At 50.4% G+C, this 24,555-nt stretch overlaps 2 protein-coding genes across 4 annotated transcripts in view; one reads left to right on the top strand and one right to left on the bottom strand.

Moving 5' to 3' along the window:
• The first annotated feature begins 3 nt into the window (after nt 1-3).
• LOC141558726 (mitoguardin 1-like) lies at nt 4-18,721 on the top strand. 3 transcript variants are annotated; one of them, XM_074296360.1, is made up of 11 exons: nt 4-577; nt 1,648-1,709; nt 4,492-4,573; nt 6,878-6,964; nt 9,174-9,272; nt 10,227-10,316; nt 10,780-10,875; nt 11,294-11,428; nt 13,308-13,361; nt 14,349-14,465; nt 18,473-18,721. In XM_074296360.1, the coding sequence occupies exons 1-11, from the start codon at nt 425-427 to the stop codon at nt 18,602-18,604; spliced, it is 1,107 nt and encodes a 368-aa protein (XP_074152461.1). In that variant the 5' UTR covers nt 4-424; the 3' UTR covers nt 18,605-18,721. The 3 variants fall into 3 exon arrangements, 2 of the variants coding, with proteins under 2 accessions (XP_074152461.1, XP_074152462.1); XR_012487126.1 differs by lacking the exons at nt 4-577; nt 1,648-1,709; nt 4,492-4,573 and adding exons at nt 5,540-6,363; nt 17,226-17,920; XM_074296361.1 differs by lacking the exons at nt 4-577; nt 1,648-1,709; nt 4,492-4,573 and adding an exon at nt 5,550-6,363.
• A 2,108-nt stretch (nt 18,722-20,829) lies between these two features.
• ALOX5 (arachidonate 5-lipoxygenase) overlaps nt 20,830-24,555 on the bottom strand; it is a 71,643-nt gene continuing 67,917 nt past the window's right edge. Inside the window, exons 13-14 of the mRNA XM_074296334.1 lie at nt 23,387-23,557; nt 20,830-21,882 (exon numbers count right to left, since the gene is read on the bottom strand). Coding sequence (XP_074152435.1) covers nt 21,703-21,882; nt 23,387-23,557 — 351 coding nt within the window. The 3' untranslated portion in view covers nt 20,830-21,702. The remainder of the gene's footprint in view (nt 21,883-23,386; nt 23,558-24,555) is intronic.

Below are 24,555 nucleotides of genomic sequence, written 5' to 3'. Positions count from 1 at the left end.
GTTCCATCCAGTATCATCGAATAAAGTTTTAGTCAGTGAGGAATCCCCAAAGGATTTCTCTTTTGGGTTTGGTTTTCTTTAAAAATTTATATTTTTAACATTCATTTTTTTTTAAAAATTGAGTTCCTAATTCTTTTCCTCTTTAACCTTCACCTACCTATTGAAGTCATTTATACATTTAAAGTCATGGAAAACATACCCCACAGTATTTATATGAATCTTAGAGAACAATTCCTTCTAGAGAGGATAACTTTTCTCCAGAACCAGTGGTTGGTAATGCAGGTGACCAGTTCTGGTGCCATGATTCCGTGCATCATAATAGTGTCCCTGGAGACTTAAGACACTAAAACTAGAAAAAGTCACCAATCTCCTGCCATCTTTATTCTCATTTGACCCCTGCTGTAAAAGAGAAGAGTAACAAATCATGTTCCCCCTGCCCAGTGTGGTCAGGGAGCCCATATTCCTGGCTGAGCTGAGAGTGGCCAGGTTTCCTTGGCGCCAAGGCACAGGAGAGCTTCAGCCCCATCCGCCAAGGGCAGTGGAAGAGCTGACCCCATCTTTGGTTGATCCTCCTGAGGTGTGTGACCCATGCAAGGAAGAACCATAGTGTCTATAGGAAGGTGGAAGGAAGGATCTGCTTCCAAGATTCATTCAGCTGAGATTGGAGGACTTGGAAAGGCTCTGACTTCTGAGGGGGAATCTTTGTTGGTGGCCATCCCTGTACCAAGTCTGCAGTTTTACAGCTGATAAGATGGGATGTCATGGGGCAGCTAGGTGGTGCAGTGGATAGAGCACAAGCTCTGAAGTCAGGAGGATCTGAGTTCAAATATGACCTCAGACACTTAGCACTTCCTAGTGGTCCTGGAGAAGTCACTTATCCCCAACTGCCTCAGGGGAAAAAATATGGGTTCTCTAAGGCAAAGGAGGGCAAAGAAGGGAGGGAGAGGCACAAGGAAGGAAGGATGGGAAGAGGAGGGAGGGAGGGATTTATTATTAAGTACTTACTATGCACCAAGTACCAAGCTGTGCCCTGGAGATACAGAGAAAAGACAGTGCCTGTTCTCAGATAAGGAAGAAGAAAAGGAGGGTTTGGATTCACAGCAGATGGCAAGGCAGAAAACTCAAGGGTTGGTTATAGGAAAAGGGCAGCTAATTCAGAGCTGCCTCTTGTGGGTCCTGAGGGGACCTGAGTTCTTGGGCATGAGGAATAACTCAGGCCTCATCACAAGATGTATTCTTCTTGCTCGCTGCCTGGCTTCAAAGACAGGATTTTACTTCTAGAGCCAAAACACATCTTTCTTCTGTAGCAGGAGAACATAAAAGAGGATGTAGTTTGGCCTGGGACTTGCCTCCATCAGGTTTCAAAAGTGGTGGTGGCAGTTTGCACCCCAGGAATCTTTGGATCTCAGCGGGATTGTGCTATGATAGTCTGGCTGGGGCTGGCCTGTGAAGATGGGAAAGCTGTGGAGGATGAGGGCTCAGGCAGCTCTAGGAGCGGACGATGGACAGGACCAACGTCTAAGAGTAAAGAGTAGCAATCTCCAAGTCTTCCCAGCTCTGGCAAAGTCATGTCATTGGCAGGACCTATTAACCAAATCAGAAGACTGTTTCATTCCTATTAATTCTTTCTTTGACCTTTTGAAGCAGGTGTCCGAGGGGCTGTTCTTGTGCCCTCAGAGCCAACCTTCAAGAACTCCAGAAAGTGAAAGGTAGGTGCTTCCTAATCTTAAGAGTCTGAAGCAAATCAGAGAGATTTCTGAGTCTGGGGCTGACAGAATCTTAAAAATTGGAAGGGACCCGTGAACAGTCTTGTCCAACCCATTCCTGAATGAGAATCTTTTCTACTCTATCCCTGACAAATGGTCATTCAGGCTTGACCTCCATGGATGTTTTGGGGGGGGAAGCTGACAGAAGAGAGGGCAGATGAGAAGGTGGCAATCAGAAGCAAAACACTTGAGGTTGGATGGCCAGGGTAAAAGAAGGGAGTAAGATAAATGGGAGTGGGGAATAGGGTGGAAGGAAATATATAGGAAGGAAGTGATCACAACTTAAACCAGTTTTACAGGAAGTATATTAATATATATATATGGTATTTTATGTAAAGTTATATCTAAATATAAAATATATAAAAAAACTCATTTCTTATATATGTAGAGAACTGTCAGATTATAAAATAAGAGCCATTTTCCAAATAATAAATGGTCAAAGGAAATGGACAAGAAATTTTCAAAGTAATGAAAGCTGTTGTCATGAAAAAATGCTCTAAATCACTATTGATTAGTAAATTTAAACAACTCTGAGGTACCACCATATACTTAACAGATTGGTCAACATGACAGAAAAGGAAAATGACAAATGTTGGAAGTGATGTGGGGAAACTGAGACACTAATGGTGTCTCACTAATTGGTGAAGTTGTGAATTGATTAAACCATTCTGGAAAGCAATTTGGAACTATGCCCAAAAGCCTATAAAACCACATCATACCCTTTGACCCAGGAATACCACCATTAGATCTGTATCCCAAAGAGAGAAAAAACAAAAAGGAAAATAACCCATATGTATGACACTATTTATCACAGCTTGTGATAGCAAATTGTGATGGCAAAGAATTGGAAATTTAGGGGATGCCCATCAATTGAGACAGAATAATGTTGTAGCATAAGATTGTAATGGAATATTTTTGTACTATAAAAAATGATGACCAAGATGTTTTTTAAAAACCTTGGAAAGACTGACATGAATTGAAGATATTGAAATAAGCAGAACAGGAGAACATTGTACATAACAGCAATATCTGAAGATGATCAGCTGCAAATGACTTAGCTATTCTCAGCAATACAATGACCCAAGACGATTCCTAAGGGTTCATGAAAAGAAATAGTATCCATTGCCAGAGAAAGAACTAATGAAGTCTAAATGTAGATCAAAGCATACATTTTTAAACTTTTATTTTTTGGAGTGTTTTTTCTGTTTTCTTTCACAATATGACTAATATGGAAATCAAACTGCTTGTCTTCTCAATGGGGGAGGGAGGAAGAGAGGAAGGAAGAGAATTTGAAACTCAATTTTATTTTTTTTAATATATGACTGTGGTTTTTTTATTTTGATAATAGCTTTTTATTTTCAAAATATTTTTATTTTAAAAATATTTGACATCCACCCTTGCAAAATTTTGTTTCAAATTTTTCTCTCCCTTCCTCTACCCCCTTCCTTAGACAGCAAGTAATCCGATATAGACTTAAACATGTGCAATTCTTCTAAACATATTTCCACATTTATCATGTTGAAGAAGAAAAATCAGATCAAAAAGGGAAACAAATGAGAAAAAAGCCGCAAACAACAAAAAAGGTGAAAACACTATGTTGTGATCCCCATTCTGTCCCCCGTAGTCCCCTCTCTGGATGCAGGTGGCTCTCTCCATCACAAGTCTATTAGAATTGGCCTGAATAGTCTCATTGTTAAAAAGCCCCATCTGTCAGAATCGATCATTGCATTATCTTCTTGTTGCCATGTACAATGTTCTTTTGGTTCTACTCACTTCACTCAGCATCAGTTCATGTAAGTCTCTCCAGGCCTTTCTGAAATCATGCTGCTGACTGTTTTTTTATAGAAAAATAATATTCCATTACATTCATACTAAAACTTATTCAGCTATTCCACTCAGTTTCCATGGAACTCAATTTTATAAACAAGTGTTTAAAATTGTTTTACATGTAATTGCGAGAAAATAAAATACTAAATTTTTTAAATGACTGAAAAAATAAAGACCTCCAATGAGAAGAGGCCCCTTCCACTTTTGGACAGCTTTAATTGTGAAGAAGTTTCTGTTTCCATGGAACCTCAATCTGTTTCTACAACTTTAGTCCATTACTCTTTAGTTTTGCCTTCTAAGGACAAGCAAAAGAGGAATTGAGGCTAATTCCCTGGAAGGTTGCTTCCCACCTTCTTAGCCCTGTAGAAGTGTACCTTCATTTAACAACCAACAGCCAGGTTCCTGGATTATTTCTGGGGTGTCTGGCCTTCTTCACTGCCAGAAAACCTGCACAATTCTCCAATTCATTCATTCACTTTCTTGAAAAATGAATATTTCTTGGATGACCAAAGCTAGATGTTAGTGCTATCCAGCCAATTTTTGCATCAATAATTATCAGAACTGGAGCTGTCCAATTTTAATGTTTGAGACAGAATAGGCTTGATTTTTCATTGGAGGCCCATTTGTCCACATCCTCCTCCAAGCCCTCTTTTATTTACAACTAGTGAGTCTCAGACCCCTTTAAGTGGTACCTGACTCTCGTGGTTGGTTTTGGGCATCTGGACCATCAGCGTGTGGTGCAGGCTCCACTGAAGTGGTAAGTCTTCTCCCCAGCCCAAGGTGGGCTTGATGGGGCCCAAGTGAGACAACCTTTCCAGGAGAGTGAGGATTGATAGGGAGACATTAGTGGGCAGGCTGTGCTCTTCATCACCTCAAGGTGCCTGTATTGGATTTTCAGTTTCATGACTGGTCCCCCATCAGAGCCCCTCAGTCAAGAGGACTGGCAGGAGAAGCAGCACTTCATCCGGGAGGCAATGGAAGTAAGTGCAGGAACATGAGGCGCCCATCAAGAGAGGGACCACCCCAAGTCAGCAGCAGGTGGTAGAGCCAGGATGAGAAAGGACTTGCTGGATGGAGGCCAGAGGGAGGAGGAGGAGTGAGAGCCGATTGAGACAGACTTTTCCCTGGGCTGTCATCTGGTCTTTCACTTTGAGCTGGGCAGCTATCATCCCCATTATACAGATGAAGAAACCGAAAGCTCTTTCAGAGCCTCAGTGCTGCTTGGCAGCAGGGCCGGTGTCTAGCTTGCTACTAAGTAAATAAAACCCAAAATCCAACCACTGAGTCCTCTAGGGAGCATTCAGGCAGAGTAGAGGCAGCATAGCATGGTGGATATGGAAGGAAGACTGAGCTTCCTAGTCCTGCCTCAGACTGTGGGGGCTCTTTGTCAGCTGAGTTGATGGCAGATTTGGGAGAGGTGTCTCACCTAAGAATCCCTGTTCTGATGAAATCATAGATTCTAGTCTGGATTATCTAAAAAAGAACATTTTTAGGATAATATTTGCATTGGATGGAATGGGAAAAGTGATTAATAAGCCCTTGGCTTTGGGCATTTTATTCCTTATCAAACATCTGTGTCCAAGGCACAGTGCTTGACTGAGATAAAAGGACAAAACAAAAATCGCCAACAAAGCCCTACCTTTCCATAAGCAAGCAAGCAATCAGTAAGCAGGGACAGAAAGTGTAAAGAAAAGTGCAGGACAAGAAGTACAACTGGCAAAATCTACGGGCGGAGACCGTGGAACTTGAAGTGCCACGCTGATGTATTTTGTTCTAAAGGTGACAGAGGGCCCGTCGAAATAGTAGTTGTAAAGTATTTAACCCAGTGCCTTAATAAATGCTGCTTCCCTCCCCATTGAAGTTTTCTGAGTTGGGATTCTGTGAGACATGGAGCTGAGGGGTGTTGTGGACGGTAAGATTGTATAATCCATATGATGGCCAGCTAGGTCACAACTTATGAACCAGGGAAAATGGAAGGGTGGCAATGCTCTCAACAGAAATGGAATTTTCAGAGTGAGATAGATTGTTGGGGAAAGACTGAGTTCTGTTTTAGATAAGCTGAGCTTGAAAGTCAGTTATATCGGGAAATGTAGGTGGAAATAGTAATATGATGGCTGCTCAAGAGAGATAAAGTCTGGGGATATAGATGTGGGAGTCATCAGCAGGCAGATGATGATTTAATTCATGGGAGCTGGTGGGATCATATCACAAAGGAAGAGATTATAGAGAAAAAAGAGGGACCAGGACACAGCCTTGGGAGAGATTATAGAGAAAAAAGAGGCACCAGGACACAGCCTTGGGAGATGCCCACACTCAGAGAATGGAGGAGAAGGATCCAGGGAGGGAAGAGAAGATGGTTAGACAAGCAGAAGAACCAAGAGACCTGTATCTGTCAAACCCAGAGGACAGGGTGATAGCATCCAAAGTTGCAGAGGAATTAGGAAAAATGAGAGCTGGAAACGTCTGCTGGATCTGTCCAGTGCCCCAGAACAGGAAAAGGCACACTTTCTCAAAATAACTCTCATTACTAAGCATGGAACAGGCGACTTTCCTGAAAACTGAATTTCAGGCTTTCAGTTCAGCCCTCCTCAATGCTTTAGCATGGTATGAGGGGCATAGAGTTCTCAGAGGTTCACACACAGCTCTGGCTAACCTCTCCAAGACTTTCTGTCACCCGTGCCTGGAACGCACTCCTTCCTCACCTCCATTCAAGTACCGCATTTTATATGGTTCCCTATCAACTCCTTGCTCCAGCCCATACTTCCCCTGTGTTAGTATCAAATTAATCTTGTAATCTTGTATATATTTTATATGTAGCTACATATACATATTCATTGTCCTCTGTAAAATATATAAGCCTGTTTGGCACACAGTAGGTATTTAATGAATATACCTGTTAATCAAGTGAAGAAAGTGCTATAGAAATTGCTATTATTGAGAAAAAATTGGATGCTATCATTAATCATGATATCCGAGTTTCTATTTAAAAAATTAAAGACAAAAATGTTTCAAATTCGATAAGAGAAGGAAAACCTAATCCGCCTTTTCTAATAGTATCAGGAGCCCAGAGCAGAAGGGAAAAGGGAATTTGTGATGGGGACAAGAAGACTGATGGGAATCTTCTTCCTGTAGGAACAAGAATGAATACATGGCTTTCTGAATTCCCTGCGAGGGAGGTGGGCAGACACAGGCCGAGAAGTGTGGCTTAAAGTTCAAACCAACCTCTTGTATCTCTACCTTTGAACCAATGGGGCAATTCCAACTGTGATGATTACTTTTTGCAGGTTCTTTTGATGAGAGAATCTACTAGGTCTTATCTAATAGACACTGGGAAGTGCCTGCTACAGAAGCTAATTGTGCTGGATGGACAGGTAATGGAGAGGAGTGGAGGGATACCTAATGCCATTTCTTAGCCTCGGAGGTGGGCATATCTCTGATGAGGTAGCATGACAGGCAGATGGACTGAAGGCACATTGGCTGATTCAGGGTATAATTTCCCAACCCTTTTAAAATAAGTCACAGGCTTCTCATTGAAGGTAGGTGAGCTCAACACAACTAATATGGAATATATTTAACATGATTGTACATGTATAACCTGTATATCATATTACTTGCTGTCCTGGGGAGAGGAGAGGAAAGAGAAGAGGGAAAAAAATTTGGAGCTCAAAATCTCATAAAGATAAATGTTGAAAACTATTTTTACATGTAACTGGAAAAAAAACATTAATTTTTAAAATGATAGGTGAGCTCCTTTCCAGGGTTTTTTTTTGGGGGGGTGTTGCAGATAGGGTGGGTTGAGCTCCCCAAAGATAAAGGAGAAAAGAAAGGATGTAATAGTAATAAATATAAAGTCCTTCATTTGGGTTCATAATACCAGTTTCCCAGAGACATGTTGGGAAGGTTGTGATTATGTAGCAATTCATCTGAAAAGATGGGGAGCAGTGCATGTGGCAGGGGGGGGGGGCTGAAAAATATGAGTCACAGCATGCTTAGATGTCCAAGAGAGGAATCTGAACAGTTCAGAGAGCTACTCTAGCTCCCATCCTTTTAATCTGGGACTGGTAGCGACCCGACCCGCACCCATGTTGGGGCTGCTGAATTGTGAGTGATTATCAGAATGTTTGATTTACATGCTGCTTTTATCTACTTAAATGCCCAGGGGCTCATAAAAATTTCTTGAGCAAAAAGATCACTAGAGGAAGAAGTTTAAGAAATTCTGGTCCAGTCCATCTGCCACCCTTGTAACCTCTTTGCAGCTGAAGGCAAGGGATACAGCCTAGGATTTGGGGTCAAGAAGACCTGAATTCAAATCCTACCTCAGGCATTCCCAGTCATCTCTGTTTCTGTTTGCTCATCTATGAAATGGAGATAATGAGGAGGAGGAGAGGAGAGGGGTAGGAGGAAAAGGAGAGGGAGGAGGAAGGGAAGAAGGAGAAGGGGGAGGAGTAAAAAGAGAAGGGGAAGAAGGAGGGGAGGGAGCAGGGGAAGGAAGAAGAGAAGGGGGAAGAGGAGAAGGAGGGGGAGTGGAGGAGAGGGAGGAGGAGGAAGAGAGGGAGGAGGAAGAAGAGAGGGAGGAGGAGGAACAGGGAAGAGGAGGAAGAGAGGGAGGAGAAGGAGAAAAGGAGGGGAAGGAGAAGAAAAAAGGGGAGGAGAAGGAAGAGAGGAGGGAAGAGGAGAAGGGGGAGGTAGTGGTTAAGCTCACAAGGTTGTTAGATGATGGTCAAGTGACTTATAAGTGTTTTGCGGAGTGTAAATTGCTTTGTAAATGCTGGCCATTGTTGTCATCATCTCCTTGGTCCTTGCTTTACCTTCCTGGCCATGGCCTCTGTTCTTGTGGAGTGCCCTGGGGCATGACTCTGGCCTTTTTTTCTTGAAACAAACCAATGAGCTTCCTTTACTCCTAGTCAGAGCTTTCCAGTTAGTAGGGACGACATCCCCATGTCACCAAATTCCCAGTCCATCGTACCCAATAAGTGGTCATCCAGCCTTTGCTTGGAGATCCTCCAAGAGGGGAGGAGAACTCATTGCTTCCAAAGCAGTTCATTCTATTTCGAGAGAGCTCTGACTGTTAGGAAGTTTTTGATTTTCTTTTAAACCTCAGGCTTAAATTTGAGTTTTTGCCATTTCCTCCCTCATATTTTGGGTCAAATAAAACAAGTTTAATTGGACTCCATTGGATCGTGCTTTCAGACGCTTCACCATGGCTGTCATGCTCTCTCTGGACACGGGCCTGTGCGCTCCTCACACTGTGGCCACTTTCTGGATACTTTCCCAAAACAAACAGCACCTCGCACACGGCCTGACCAAGGTGGCGATGGTGTCCGGCACCTCAAGGTCTCCTGCAGCCTCAGCCCACGATCACTCAGCGGGTTTGGCTGCTGGGACTCGCACTGAGTGGGGTCTGCCCAGTCCGGGGGTTATTCTTCAAACAGGCTACTGGCTAATGATGTCTCCTGACCCCCATCCTCCCGCCCCCCCCCCTGGTACATGGGAAGCTGATTTTGCAATCCTCTGTAAGACTTGTCAGTTACCCATATTGAATATCATCCTAGACAGTTGAAAAACCCTTTTCTCTTTCAGAAACCCTTCCATTTCACTATGATCTACGATGCATTGGTGGCGTCCCTCAACCAGCCCTCTTTTTGGGAGAAAGTAACCAAGGAGCTGCACACAGATGGGGTGAGTCAGATGCCCCCAAGGGGCTGAGAATCCCGGATTAATTTTACAGAACCGCGGGCTCTGTGTGGAACTCGGAGATCTGTGATCTTTTGCCATTGAATGTGCTCAGATGAGGCTGCCCAGCGAAAAGGCCTCTGGGTCCTGCCTTTGTAAAATAAGTGACCCCAGGCGAGTCCGTTAACACCTCGGTGTCTCCAGAGGATTCTCTAAGATCATAAATTTCAGGCTAGTTGCTAATCATGGGGAGAGAGTTTCCTCACTGAGAATTCCCTGTGCAAGTGAAATCCTGGGCTGGATCTGGCATGAGTCATTCATAAGAATGTTTATTGATCCCCTCCTGTGTGCCCAGCACTGTGCCAAGCATGGGAATACAAGCTCAAGGAGTACAGAAGTCCTTTGTCTCTTACTCTCTGGGTCTCGGTCTCTCTCTGTTTGTCTCTCTCCCTTTCTTTCAGTCTCTGTCTCTCTCCTCTCTCTCTCTGTCCTCCTTCCTTCCTCCCTCCCAGGGACCAGTGAGGGGAGGAGAAGATCCCAGGCCTGCAGCTTTAGCACTAAGGTCAGAACAGACCTCCCAAGGGACTCGGCAAACCCCTCATGTTCCAGAAGAGGAAATGTCCCGAGATCCCGCTCCTAAGCTGACTGGCCAGGGCCACAGGGGCAGTAAACTGCAGAGCCAGGAGTCCCTCCCCAGGCCTCTGGGCCTTCCCTGCCCCTCCCCCCAAATTAAACAGTTCGGCCTGTGGTGGAGCGGGAGGAACATGTGTGAACAGCCGAGGGCCTCCCAAGGAGCCTGCGGCCTTGTGGCTCTGGCCCAGTGAGGCAGAGACTGGGCTCAGCAAGAGGGCCCACTTTTGGGGAAGCCCTCCTTGAAGCGAGCTGAGTGCTTGGGGGGGCAGATGGGGGGCCGCAGGTGTTTGGGCAATGGGACCCAGAGCATTGTACGGCCTTCTGCAGCTCTCCTCGCTGAGGTCCAGGGGGCTGGCCCCCGCCCACGACATCAGCGAAAGCACACTCTGCCGACTCACCGGAGCCTTGAGTGGCCAGGTAAGCCGCCCACCACAGCTGAGCAGACAGGGACCTTCCCGGGCAGCCCCTCTTTGGCTCCTCCCACGGGGGCTGCCATGTTGTAAGATGTTGCCTGAATTCCCGAGATCCCTCCCAGAAGTCTGAGAACTCTGGCTGGGTCCCCCTTGCCTCACTCCTGTCTTCCAGTGCCTCACATGGGAGCCAGCCTAGATGAACCAGGGGGAAGAGTGGGGGAGAAGTGGTGGTGGTGGGGGGGGGGGACAGACTGTGTGTGGTTCATCCCGGAGTGAGTAGCCCTCGCTTGACTTCCTTTGGGCTTCACCCAGCACTTGGGAGCCGAACAGCACGCAGAGTGGTCATAGCCTCCCTTGTGTGCGTGTGTGTGCACGTGCCCTGAACAGCCCCTGGGGCTCCCGGCCCTGGGTGCTCCTTGGGATCCTTGCCTGCCAACCAGAGCTGAAATCTCTCCTTCTCATTCAAGCCCAGCAACTTCAACGAGGCCTATGACAGCCTGATGGCCTTCATCCAGCAGCCGTCAAACTGGGCCGTCCTGTCGCAGGAGTTACGGGGAGTGGGTGTGAGTGAGGGGCCCTCAGACCCCAAGCCGGAGGAATGGAGGGAGGGGAGCAGTCCTTCACCCACTAAGCTTTCCCATCCAACCCCTCCTGCTCTCCCATCCCACTGGAACAGAACACCCATAGGCTTCTGTGGAAGTTTGGCACAAGGAGGAGAGGAGTTGCTGCCTGAGGTGCAGCCCTGTGCCTTTGAGGCTCCCAGCACCACAATGGGGCACCATGGTGCCAGTCTGGCTGATATCTGGGCCCTGCTTCTGGCCAGAGCTCCTGTTCAGCTCTAGGGGATTTCAGAGTCTGCTTGAGCACCCGGGGCCTGGTTCTCCTGGAAAAGATGGAGCCCTGGTCTCTGTCCTGGGCCTTGTCCAGTGATTGGCAGCTGCTGGCGGCGTGCCCGAGCTGATGCCTTCCTCCCCTTGCCAGGTCCCACTTGCCAACTTCTACGACGTGCTGCTCGGCTTCATCGCTCCCATGCTCTTTAGAGATGCCGAGAACATCCCCGGGAGCTTGAAGAGCCTCATGATGAATGAGCAGATCGCCAGGCCTCTGAAGAAGGTGGTAAGTGCGCCCCAAATGTGCCAGGGGTGCAGAGGGGGAGAAAGCACCCACGTTTGATGTCCCCTTCCCATTGATGGCAGACTGACTGACTGGGCATGTACCCTCCTCAACCCTCTCCCGGACAGAGCCAGGGAAGCTTTTCCTCTTTCATCCCCCACTTCTCACATCTAATTAGCCCAATCTTGAGATTTTGTTTTCTCCTTTTTTTTTTTTTGATTCATTTTATTTTCCAAGAAACAAGTGTTTGTTTTTTCATCCTGCCATCTCACTTCCAATTTAAAAGAAAAAAGCCAAATCCTCATAAAAATATGCACAATCAAGCACCAATAGGCAGTCCATTGGCCAGATCCAAAATGTGTCTCTGCCTTCCAGGGATTTCTTCCTTTCCATTCCTTCCCACTCTTGATAGCACCCCTTAATGCCGCCCTGCTGCTACAGCAGAACAGGAAGGAAGGAGAGCCAGGGCAGAGGCAGAGTCCTGCTGTGATTCCCACACCCGCCACACACCCTGTGCGACCTCAGGAAGCGGCTCAGGGCCCCCTCTGTTCAGAATCCCCCAAGGGGACCTCAGGAAGCCACTTTACCTGCTTGGGCCTCATTTCCTTTTCTGCTCAATGAAGGAATTAGCCCAAGTGGTGTCCATTCCATTGCACCTGTGATCTGATGTGGAGACCTGCCAGGGTCTTCCTCCTCAAGGCAGCTTTCACCACAGACCCCCTGGCACCAGACTTCAGGAGAACCCCCCAGCCTAGCTCACGTGCATGGCCTGTGGGGACAGGAGAGCCCCTAGCAAACGGGCCCTGCCCAGTGCCCTGCTCCACTGCTCCAGCCTCCCCCACTTTCACCCGCCCTTCTCCACTCACAGAAATCCTGCCGGTGCTCCGGGGTCCAGGACCTCTCAGTTCCACAAGAATTCACCAAAGGCCTACTTTGTCCTAGGTTCTACATTAGTCCCCGAAATTAGAAAAGTCTCTGACCTCAGCGACGGATTTCTGTCTATCCAGCCCGTTTCCGCTTGGTTTTCACACAAAACTGGGCGAACATTTATCTAGACTGGACTGAGGGATCTCGGTGTCCCCAGGAAGGCGGGCAGATACTCCTGGGTATTATAGGGACCTCAAGTCCCAAAAATGGCCTCAACAGCTTCAGGGGAACTGAACTGCCACGTGAGGGAGAGTTGGCCAGAGGACGGACCGAGGGGCAGCTTTACCAGCATTTCAGGGTGAAAGGAAGGAGGTGGAAAAGGAGACCCTACGAATCACTAGACAGGGAAATCCTGGAAGAGCCAGGACCTCCCTCTCCGCTGCTCATTGGGGTCTGCTTGGCAGCTCACAAATAGGCTTCAAAACCCCCCAAATCGGAGCCTGCCGGCCCTCCCCGGCTGCCTTGTGGTGACAAAGCAAAGCTCTCTGCCTCCAGGAAGCCCTCCTTCGGGCAGAGAGCTGCCCACTCTGACTCAGCTCAGCTCCCAGGCTGCCCCTGGGCCTGCCCGAGAGCAGGGGCTCGTGGAGACGGAAGTTATCTGGTCTTTATCTGGTCTATTCTATTGATGTGAATCAATTAAGTAAAAAAAAAGGTAGCATCAAATACCCTGGTTTGAGACCCCAGCCTCGGGAGCGCCTCCTAGCGGAGCTGGGCTGTTACCCCTGGGGGGTGAAGGGGAAAGGGGCTGTGAGGTGCTTATGCACACTGCCATACCGCTCTCAGAACAGAACCGGGCCAGCCTCTCCCCCAGGCCTCCCAGCCGGCCTCCCGGGGTCTGCGTGACCCGGGGCCCCGCCCGGGACGGGAGGACACAGCTCCCGGCTCTGTGTGCTGGGCCCTGTGGCCCGGGCCTCCCAAGGCGGCGGAGGGCCAGTTCTGAACCTCTCTCCCACAGACCGTCCTGGTTCACTGCTGGGCCCAGACCAGAGAAAAGCGAGCCTCCATGGCGGTAAGAGCCAGGGGGGAGGAGCGGCACTCGTGGGACGGGGCCCCTAGGCAGGCAGCTCAGGGGCCCCTCGGGAGCACTGCGCCGGGACAGCGGCTTCCCGGGGCATCTTCCGCTGCCTGCTGAGACGGGGTTCAGGCCGCTCTGGCCTAATTTAGCTGGGGGGGGGAGGGATTTTGGAGCCCGAGTCCCAGCCCCCCATTTACTGCCGCCCTGACCCTCGGGAGGCTTTGGGCCCCAGGGGGCCTTAGTTGCCCATTTGTAGAGTGAGGCTTTGGGCTGGAGGCCCACTCAGAGCACTTGGGGCTTCTCGGCCTCTGGCCCGGGCTTTCTCCCCCTCCCCTCGGCCCCCTTCCCTGGCGGGGCCCAAAGGGGCGAGAGGGTCTGCCCCAGATGAGACGCCCCCCGGGGGCCGCTCACTTCCCTCAGGTCCCTTCTCTGTAGAACCAGGCGGTCAGAATTGGCTTTTTCTAGGGCGTTCTGGGAACCCGCGGGGCTTTTTGTTCCCTCCGGGGAAATAGCCCGATGAGGCCGGGAGGGCTCCTAGACCGGCCCCCCAGAATCCTGGGCAGTCGTGGGGGAGGGGGAGCCCCACGTGGCCCGCGGAGGAGGAGGCCGGCTCCTGCCGGCTGGGCGGGGCAGGGCCCAGTGGGCGCAGCCGGGGTTCGGGCCTTGTCCCCACAGCGGCCGTCCCGCCCTGGCGGCCCTGACCTCCGCTCGGCCCCTCCCCCTCCAGGGGCGCCTCGGGCCCCTTAGCAGGGTCAGGGCCAGAGACAGGGGGCGTATGGAAGTGACCGTCCCGGCCCCTGACCCCGTTTAGAGAGGACGGGATCAGCCCTGAGGCAGACGGCGCTCCGGGGGAGCGGGCGGAGAGGGCAGCACCATCCCGCGGGGCACCGCCGGGAGCTCCACGCGTCCCCCGGGCGGGCGGGGCCCTGGGGCCGAGGCCGGGCCCTGCCCCTCCGTGAAGGGCCGCGCTCTCCCCCGCAGGAGCCCAATGGCTTTCTCTACCACCTGTACGAAGTGCTGGACTGCGTGTCTCCCGAGCTGATGTGGGCGGCCGCGGGGCCCGAGGGCGAGCAGAAGAGGTTCTATTACTCTCTGAAGGTACCCGCCCGGGCTGCTGCTGGGGGGAGGGGCGCTGGGGGCTGCCTCGTGGGGGGGAGGGGGGAAGAAGGTTCGCCCTCCGCCATCTTGCTGTGCTTGTGCGGCACCCCCAGCCCCCAGCGCAGAGCCAGCCCCGGTGCTGCCAGGGGTCCCCGCGCGAGACCTCCGGTCAGGTATCCCCGACTCAGTTTTCTCAGCTGTAAAATGGAGCACCCACCTTGCAGGGCTGCGGCAAGGGCCCGATGAAATAGTAAGTACTTTAAAACAGAAACGTTGGCTCTCGTTACTAGGGTCACACGCCCCCTCGGCCGGCCCAGCTTGCCGGGCTCCCACTGGGAAATCCAGCACTTACGGCTGGCCAGGGCCCCCCTTGTGCCCACCAGGAGGGGGCGATTTATCGTTGGCCCCCGGGGTTGTGAGCCACCAAGGGACAAAACCCTCCCGCACGGTGCGGCCCGACTGAGGAAGAGCTGGCCAGGCCACTTCATCTCCCTGGGCCTCAGTTTCCTCATCTGTAAAATGGGCATGGTGACAGTGCCCGCTTCCCAGGGTTGCTGTGAGGAGCAAGTAGGACAAGGATGGCAAAGTTCTTCGCACAGAGCCCAGCGCAGAGTGGGGTCTGTATAAATGTTAGCGATAGTCAAAGCAATCTGCAGATCTTAAAGCATTTGCTGCCGTTCTCCCCGAGTGGGGGAGGCTTCCCCTCCAGGCTGGTGTGTCTTCCACTCTCAGGCACTCAGTAAACATTTATTAAGCGCCTGCTGTATGCCAGGCTCCATGCCAAGTGCTCCGGATACAGAAAGAGGCAAAAGGACAGATCCTGCTCAGGCAGCCCGCAGTCCGGCGGCAGTTTGTAAGGCAGTGCGCGGGAATTGTCAGAAAGGGGCCTCAACTGAGGAGGGATGGGGACCGCTCACAGGAAGCTGGGAAAGAGTAGTCGGGGATGAGGAGGGAGACACTTCGGACCGTAGGGGCGGCTGGAGAGAAGGCCCGGAGGAAGGTGTGGGAAGGGGCCAGATATGAAGGGCTTCGGATGCCGTTCCTGGAGGGAATAGGAAGGCACCGGAGCTCACTGAGAGCTGACCCAGCCGGACCTTAGTGACCGAAGGAGGACGGCTGGAGGCGGGAGAGACTCCCAGCAGCAGATACTGGGCCGGGAGGTGGGGGGGCGGGGCGGGGCCTTTGGGAGATGCCGCGAAGGAGGACTGGCCAGGCCTTGACGAGGGCTGGGATGTGGGAGGGGTGGAAGTGACTCCTAGGCTTCAGGACAGTAATAGGGGAGGTAGGAGTGGAGGGGGAGGGGGGAAGCGTGCCTCGTTAAGGACGTGCTGAACTTCGATGTCTGTGGGAGGTGCAGAGGGTAGGGCTGGGGAGAGAGCTGAGGCCTCACCCACTCCGTGATGGGTGAGTCGGCACAGCGGGGCCAGAGAACAACGGAAGGGACACCTGTGGTCCTTGTGGTCTGGAGCAAAGGAGACAGAGTGACGGGGGAGGGGACTGGCTCGGGGCAGAGCCAGCATGGGGTGACTGAGCGATGGGCAGCGTTGAAGGCCCCAGAGAAGTCAAGGGGAATGGGGACAGAGAAAAGGCCAGAGACTTTCGGTAACTCTGGAGAGGGCAGTTTCTGCTGCTCGTTCTGCTGGAAGAGTAAGGTCAGAAGCCAGAGTCCAAGGACTTTTAAAGAGAGGAGAGAAAGGGGAGCACCTTTTTTTCATGGGCTCCTCAAGGACTTTAGTCCCAAAGGCAGAAGGAGCCCGGGGAGGGCAATGGGAGGACCTAGGGAGGGTTGTTTTAAGATGGGGGAGACATGGGCGTGTCTAAGCAGTAGGGAAAGAAGTGGGGGAGGGGGAGGAGAGAAACAAAGAGACAGAAAAAGAGATACACAGAGATTGAGACAGAGAAATGAAGTGGGGACGCTGGGGTGACTGTTGGAGACCAGAGAGAATGGAATCACCTGGACTCTTTAAGTAGAGGAGTTAGTCATGGTGAAGACTAAGTTCCCTTCCTCATGGGAGATTGGGGTGAAGGAAGAAAATAGCAGAAGGAGATGAAGAGAAGGGGGGTCGTGGTAAATGTCTCACTTTTACATGTGACCTTTAACCTGGAACTTAAAAAAGATAGGAAAGAACTCAACAGGTGGTGATGGGGAGGAAGGCATCCCAGGTGTAGGGAATGGTAGTAGCAAAGGCACGGAGGTAGTAAAGCTGTGGGTGTGTCTACTGGAGAGTGAGGAGACCAGTCTGGCTGGACCAGAGACCTCTTTGGGTCAAGGAGATGTGTTCCTCACGGAATGGCAGCTTTAGACTAAAGAATTTGCTTTCTCTTTTGGGAGGTTTCTAGGGAGTCATTGAAGGGCTTCAAGCAGGGAGATTATGAGCCAAGCCAAGAATGTGGAAGATGAGATTGGAAACGAGGGCTGGAAAAAAAAAGAAAAAGAAAGGAGGGCTGGAGGAGGAAGAGAAATGAGGAAAAGGGCCTTGTTTGTCCAGATTCTGGAGATCAGTTACTCAGCAGAGGCGTTTCTGTAGAGAAATAACTGGGCTGAAGACAGTTGGGAGAGAGCTGGGGGGAGTGACCAGCAGGGGCCCCAGAAGTTCTGGATGCAGTAAATGGGAGGGGGTGGGGGAAGCCGTAGGGTCCGGGGAGGCCGGTGTGAAATCCAGATTCAGCCAAGTCTCCTTCCCGCTGGTGTGAGCTCGGGCTAGAAACTGCCGAGGAAGGAGCCTCCATTCCCTCCAGGTGAATCTTTACACCTTCCAGCCATCGTTCCTAGTGGGGAGCTCTGGGCACACACATCACGTCCAGCCTCCCATGACCCGAGCCGGGGCCCGCCCTTCAGCTGGCGCTCAAGCTCTTGGAGGCTGTCATGGGGTCTTCACAGGACACTCGCCCTTCACAGGACACTCGCCGATAGCTTTCCCCAAACAGGCCGCTCTGAGCTGAACGCCACGGTCTCCCCGAGGACCTCGCCTGAGAGGTCACCACACACTTGGGGGCCATTGCCAAACTCCCCCTTCTCCTTCAGCTCATGTAACTAAATACCCTCGGAAAGATGAACTGATAGATGGAGCCTGGGGACAGCTCGATGTCCCCGAAGTCAGGAGGACCCGAGTTCAAATCCGCCTCAGACACTGAATGCTTACTAGCTGTGTGACCCTGGGCAAGTCACTTAACCCAAGCTGCTGCCCCTCCCCCCAAAAAATTGGCACCTAGTCTTCAGGAGTGCACATTTTACAGGAGGTGGGAAGGCCCAACGCATCGACATTGTCAGGTGGTGTTAAGATCCTGGAGGGGTTCGCCATTTCCTTCTCCAGCTCATTCTACAGATGAGGAAACTGAGGCAGGCAGGGCCAAGTGACCGACTCGGGGCCCCACAGCCAGCCAGTGTCTGAGGCTGGATTTGATCTCAGAAAGTGCTGGTGCTCCGGGTGACGTGGCTGCCCAAATATAAACCTGTACGTATAGCCAGAACAAGCAGAGACCCACATTTGTATCAGAGTCTGTGTCTACGTTATAACTAGAGCAGGGAGGAAAGGCCACTAAATGGGGGGGAGGGGAGAGACAGAAGAAGTGGTCCCTGAGCTGAGCCTTGAAGGGTGCACTGAGGCTGGAGGAATTGGGAGCATTAAAGCTCACGGGAAGTGTGTCTAATTAAAGGTGGGCTTGCGGAGGGGAGCTTGGGGCTGCCGGGCCTGCAGAGGGAGGAACAACGAGACGCAAATGTCGTTACAGAAGGACATCTTAGGGCAGTTGGCCAAGTGGAAGGGGCTGCCTCCTGGGGCGACCTTCAGACAGAAGGGGAGCCTGGGGTGGAGGGGGCTGCCCAGGGGCTAGATTCCAGGGCCCCAGAGCTGCTGAGAGCTCTCCCTCCAACTCCGGCCAAGGACTGCAGCATCTCTGGGGCCTCCCTCAGATAGACCCCCGGCCTGGGACCTCGGGGACTCAGCAATGGGGGAGCCTGGGCTGGGGCCTGGGCCTTCATGCCAGCTCCCATCTCGTCACTGCAGGAACAAGTGACTTCCTTCTCCAAAGCCTTGGTGACCTTGGCGGAGGCCTGCTACCCGATGACCAAGCTGCTGGCCCAGCACGTGCTAGAGGATCTCGTGGAGAGATTTGAAGCTCTGTTGACTCCCTTCTGAACCCGGGGTCAGGGGAGAAGGGACGGGGTGGGCATGGAGGGGATCTGGAGAATGGCTCAGTTATGCCCTAAAAGTGCAGGGCTGGCCCCTGTACAGATTAAAGAATTCTATGAAGGCGTGGGATTTTGTGTTGTCTGTTGGATACAGGGGCTGGAAAGTGTCACAAAGCCCTGAATAAATACACAGCGGACCCAACACTGCCCAGAGCACAGGGCGGAAATTCCCCTCCTCGAAGCTTCTGACAGAGGATTCTAGTGCAAATGAGCTCTGGAGCTCCTTTCATTTTCCTCATCTTTAAAATGGGTATAACTAGGCTTCAATCCCATAAGGACATAAAGCTCTTTACACAACTTAGATAAGTAGAGGATGCTCTGATCCCCTGAGGTGTTCCCCTCCAGAGGACTATATACATGTCAGAGAATCCGGGATAATTATATTGTCACTCCCTCCCAGGGCAGTGAGGAGAGGGCTATGACACCTTAACGTACCACACACGGGAAACAACAGTTCCATGCTAACACTGTGCCCTTCCAAGGCCGCCATCTCCTCTCTCTGGGGCTCCTTTTCCAGTCCAACATTAGCAAACAGAAGAGCACCGAAGGGGGCCTTCAAAGAATCAGGCCAGTGCAAGCTCTGGGGAGCCCCTCCAGGAGAGGACTGCTGCCCAAAGGGTACAGAAGGCCCAGCCTGGAGGGCTCCTGGGATGGGGACTGCAAAGGACCCGGATCTCCTTTATAGCTGAGGAAACTGAGGTGAAAGGAAGGCCCAAGGTCACATAGGTAATGAGGGACTCGGGTCTTGTGGTTCCAAATCTACCATTCTCATTGCAAGTGATTGATGTGGGTGGAGATCAGGGGGTTCACTCCAGGAATGGCCCAGCTGCCCTTTCAATCCCCAAGATGTTACAGGGACATCTGGCCCAATCCTGAGGCCACGGGCAGGCCACTGCCATTTCCAGGCTCGGTTTTTCGGATGAAAAAGATATCTCTGATGAAAAGCCATGATTTAGAAAGACTAAAGGCCCCACTGGGGTTGTGAGCCAATGAGGAGGCAGCACATGGGTGCCTTTTACTCAGGCTATTCGAGGATGAGGAAACTTGGTGAGACTTGGAGCTAAAAACTCCCTCAGGAGGGGTCTCTAGAATCCCAAAGGGTCCAGCCAGATGCTCAGGGAGGGGCAGGGGCCAGAGAGGACAGGGCCCTGGCCCCTGTGGTTTTGTAGCCGGGCATCTCTACCACCTACCTGAAGCCTAAGGCCATACAAGCAAAGCGATGAGAAGCTCCTTCGAGTTCCATCCTTCCAAGCACTGGGGGAAGCTTCCTCCGCCAGACTTTTCCTAAGAAAGGCTGTAACTGAGTTCCTAACTGGGCACCTGCCATGCGGGTAAGATTTCTGAAATTAATTTGGAAGTCGGAGGCTAAAACGGCATTCTCCATGAAAAGAAACAAGCTCTGTGACCAAATCACCCACCCTGTGAAGCTTTTTGGAGGAAACAGCTTAAGAAGTTCTCAGGACAGCAACTTGGACAGACTTAAGAACTCCAAGCAGTGACCGGCCATGACTACTGCTCGCCTCTTGGCAAAGAAGAAATGGACTAAATACCCAGAATGAGACTCATGTGTTTGTGCAATTTCAACATAGGATTGTGTTGTTTTTTTTTTTTTTTTTTTTTTACTATCCATATTTGTACTTGTGAATTGAGAAAGTGAATGATTAAATGGAGAGATAAAGGGGAAGTAGAGACAGTCCCTTCAGGTCCAGAGACGTCCCATCAGCCTCTGTTCGCCTCTTGCTTCAGTGATGTGCAGGTCCGAAGGGACGTGCCAAAGAGGTGACCTCCAAGATGAGTATTCATGAAGAGTAGAAGGGGACAGAGTACTGACTGGCCTGAGTCAGAGACTTGAATTCAAATCCCATCCGACACTTCCCATGACCCTGAGCCAAGTCACTTAAACTCACAGAGAATAAAAAGAGCACTTAGCTCCCCAGGTTGTTTTGAAGACAAAATGAATTAATGTTTGTAATGTTTGCAAATCTTAAAGCTCTATTTGTGGCTAGCTAGTTATTATTACCGCTGGTGTGGTAGAGGGGGAGAGGAAATGTTATTGTGCTTTCCTGGCCAGCTCTCAGCTCTAGCCCCGCCTCCCAGGTCTGGCCTACCTGGTAATGAGAGCACAGGGAATGTCTCCCCCTGCTCCCTTCAAAGTAATCATGGCAACAAGAGTAACAGAAATGTGAAATCTTTTAATTTTATTTATTACAAGAAAAAGAAAGGAGAAAATCGTAAGGAATCACTCTGCATTCTAAAAAATTCCACCTGCCCAGAGTGCTCTCTGCTCCTGTTCCTCATTCTCAAAGCTATTGTTTCCATTCCTGCGGGGTCCCCAAGGATAATGCAGGAGGGGGGAGGAGCGGGAAGGCCACACAGCCAGGCTTTCTAAACAAATCTAGAGGGTTGTTGGGTGGTTGAATTAAACTTGCCATCTTGGGTAAATGGCTGAACCCCTTCATGATATGACTCACCGTAGGTTCCTGCCAACTGATCCTGGACATCATTCAAAAGGGCTCAGTTACCAGAAGCCTGGGAAACAAAGCCAGGACTGAGGGAAAAGGCAGCAATCCAATGAGTGACACCCAGGATGAGGCGAGAGGGACTTTCTGATACTATTTTTATAAAGGCACATGTCTTCATTCCTGAAAATCCCATTCTCCAGGACGAGCTAGAATTGATTTTGTGATCATTTGGATCTCAGGTATGACGGAAGGTACAAATTCCCTGGTGGACAGTGGCAATGGAGGTAATTGAGAGGTAGGGTAGCAATTTCTACACTTTGCTGGGGCACAAAGGCCTCTGTAGAGAAGGCCCTCGTCAGCATGGCGACTATTATCATACATCCTGTGGCTTGACATCCCAAGTGTGACAACATAAGCTACATAGCCTAGTATCGAGTCTGGAGAGGTTCTTGCTAAAAGAAGGATGGTGTAGGTGTAGACACACACCACAGAAGCCTCCTAGGATCCCCAAAGGGGTGAAGGCCTTCCCTCTGAGGCAGGGAAAGAACATTCCTCCTGACCTCAGAGCTGAGCTGGGGCCGGCTCATATGGCCACACTGTTGGGGATCCGATCGGGTGACAGGTAGTAATAAGGCAGCTTCTTATTCTTGTTCCGCTCGGCGATCCCGCTGACAATGACGTCAAGGTTCTTACGGAACTTGACCATGGCCTCCTTGACTGGCTTCTCGATGAAATGCTCCTCGGGATACGTGCCCAGGAACAGCTGATGGACCCAGACAGACACACACAGGTTAAGCCTTGCCACTGTCCTGCCCACATGGAAGCCCATCCACTGCTTCTGGTGGAGTGGATGCTGCTCCCTCTCCAGGTCAAGCACTCCATGGAGACAACAAGGCAATAGTGCAAACATTCATTTAGGGCCTACTGGGTGTCTGGCACGGTCTCACCCCTGGGGACACAAAATAAATAAGGAAACCATGCCTTGGGATCCCGGCATCCCAGTCATCTGGGCTTCATCACCTCAAAACGAGAAAAATGGCGGGACCATAAAGCTCCAAGTCAATGATGTTATGAATCCCACGCCCTTGAGTTTACATTCCCATAGTAGTAAAATGTTTTGTTACGTGGAAAGACAAGTGAATCTAGAACCCTAGTTTGGCCCCTATGTAGGGTGTCATTGAACTACCCCTCCCCCATAAGATCACATAATCAGAAGGGACTTAAGTGGGCATCAAATTGAACCAATTCCTGAAAAGGAATCTCCATTGCAAGGCATTCCCCCAAATGGTCACTAACTACCTTCTGGTGATGGGGAACTCACTATCTCCCGAAGAAGCTCATTCCTCTTTTGGGTCATCTCAGCTTCCTCACATAGAAAATCAGCAGTGAAAAGGATGTTATTGCACAAGATAGATGGCTGACAGGACTAATGAGCTAATGGACATTAAGGGTTTTGAAGCTCAAAATGAAGGGGCAGCTAGGTGAAGCAGTGGTTAGAGTCTAACCTGGAGTCAGGAAGAGTCATCTTCATGGGTTTAAATCTTGGTCTCAGATACTTATTAGTGTGTGGCCCTGGGCAAGTCACTAACTAATCCTGTGTGCCTCAGTTTCCTCCTCTGTAAAATGAGCTGGAGAAGGGATTGTCAAACTACTCCAGTATCTTTGCCAAAATCCCAAATGGGATCACAGCGTTGCTGAAATAACTGAGAGCCGAGTCTGAAGGCAGGAAGACCTGAGTGTGAAACCTACTGCCTCTGATACTTCCTGAGTGAGTCATCTAAGTCTGTCAGCCTCAGTTTACTCATTAGTAAAATTAGGCTTATAATAGCACCTTTCAGGTAGGAAGATCAATAAAGCAATATTTGTAAAGTCCTTTGTAAATGTTAATGTCCAAACTGATGATCTGCTTCCAGTGGGGAGGCCCCACCTCCAGGACATCAGCTGGGGGTGCTGCTTAAAGCAGAGGCATCAAATACTAGGGCTGCTCCTCCCCAGAACGGCCTGGGCCTGGTTAAAATGTGATTGGGAAGTGTTGTTTGACAAACTGTGGAAAACACAGTCGGACACGGATGGTGTTAAAGTGTGGTTTTCCAAGTCAGTATGCCTACAGAGATGCTTACAGACGATGGCCCCCCTTCCGGTTGGGTTTGATACCGCCGGTACCCGGAGTCCCACGGCCAGTGTGTGTCAGGAGCCCGCCCTGAAGCCGCTCTGCCTGTGCTGCCTCTCCCCAAATATTTCAAGAAGAGCAGCAACCCCGCACTTACCTCATTTTCCTGGAACTGGCTCAGTGCCCAGACGGCACCCAGATGCCAGCAGGAGCGCCCTCGGTCTGGCAGAGTTTCCACGATCTGCTCAATGGTGACCACACCCTTTTCTGTGGGGGGAGGCGCCCGCATGGTTGGTGGCGCATTCGGGATCCAGGAGCACCAGTCATACTATTTGCCAGGGGACAGATGGACATGAGAGCTCTCAGAGTTTGTCACTCATGGGTTTTTGTCCCACCCTCATTTGAGTAATTCCCACCTAATTCAAGCTAATAGGTTTCTGTTACTCTGTGCAAGCAAGTCACTCAGTTAAGGGTTTGGGTAGGAAATCGGTTGGGGAAGACCATGGCGATCTCAGAGGAGAGTTCCCAGGGATGTCTCCTTTGGAGTCAGAGGGAGGTGATGGTTGAGGTAATGGTGACAATGAGACTTGCCTCTGTCTTTCCCTCCCTGCCACCTCACCTGCCCAGGAGGTGGCAGTGGGCTGGCAGGGGGTAAGAGGGCTGGCCCCTTCTCCGCAGGGATAGCTCCCTTGGATGTGGGCTTTGGGAACGGTGTTGGAAGCAGGACCACTGGTCCCAGGGAGATGCTGTTCCAGTGAATGAATAGCAGATGACTCAAAAGGCAGAATTCTATTTTGTGTATTTTTTCCCTACTGAGGAAATCAATTATCAGAATGGCAAGGCCACATCAAAAATGGCTAATAGAGAACTGGCTCCCAAGATAACTGAGGAGAACGTCTAGTGGGCAGCAGGCTGTAATGAGTAGCATCCCAGGATACTGAAAGCCCTGCTCAATGTGACTGCTGAGTTGGTATTGTTGATCTCTGAAAATAATTCTACAGAACAGGAGCAGGTCAAGGGATGCTGGAGACAAGGGCAGCCCCGGATTTCGGCTCTTCTGAGAGACAATATGGAGAGACAGCAGATAAATGAGGGCATAGAAGAGAAGTCTGCGGGCTAGAGATTGCAAATGTCCCAGCCTTCAAGAAAGACAGTGAATGAATGAATGAATGAATGAATGAATGAATGAATGAATGAAAAATGAATAAGCACTTTTTAAGCAAAAGGAAAAGATGATGAAATCTATGTCCTAAGCTACTTTAATAAACTTGACAAATTCCTGGCAGTATTCTTAAAATGTGTCTTAGGATGGTTTCTCAGCACTTA

The sequence above is a fragment of the Sminthopsis crassicaudata genome, chromosome 2 (genome assembly GCF_048593235.1).
Source record: "Sminthopsis crassicaudata isolate SCR6 chromosome 2, ASM4859323v1, whole genome shotgun sequence".
NCBI classification, from domain to species: Eukaryota; Metazoa; Chordata; class Mammalia; order Dasyuromorphia; family Dasyuridae; genus Sminthopsis; species Sminthopsis crassicaudata.
The sequence above is the reverse complement of the archived record's forward strand: the minus strand, read 5'-3'. Positions and strand labels throughout refer to the sequence as shown.

Coding starts and splice junctions, on each gene's coding strand:
- LOC141558726 (XM_074296360.1), top strand. CDS start 425: ATGTTCCCCCTGCCCAGTGTGGTCAGGGAGCCCATATTCCTGGCTGAG. Junction 1,710..4,491: donor AGAACTCCAGAAAGTGAAAG/GTAGGTGCTTCC, acceptor TTGGATTTTCAG/TTTCATGACTGGTCCCCCAT. Junction 10,876..11,293: donor AGGAGTTACGGGGAGTGGGT/GTGAGTGAGGGG, acceptor TCCCCTTGCCAG/GTCCCACTTGCCAACTTCTA.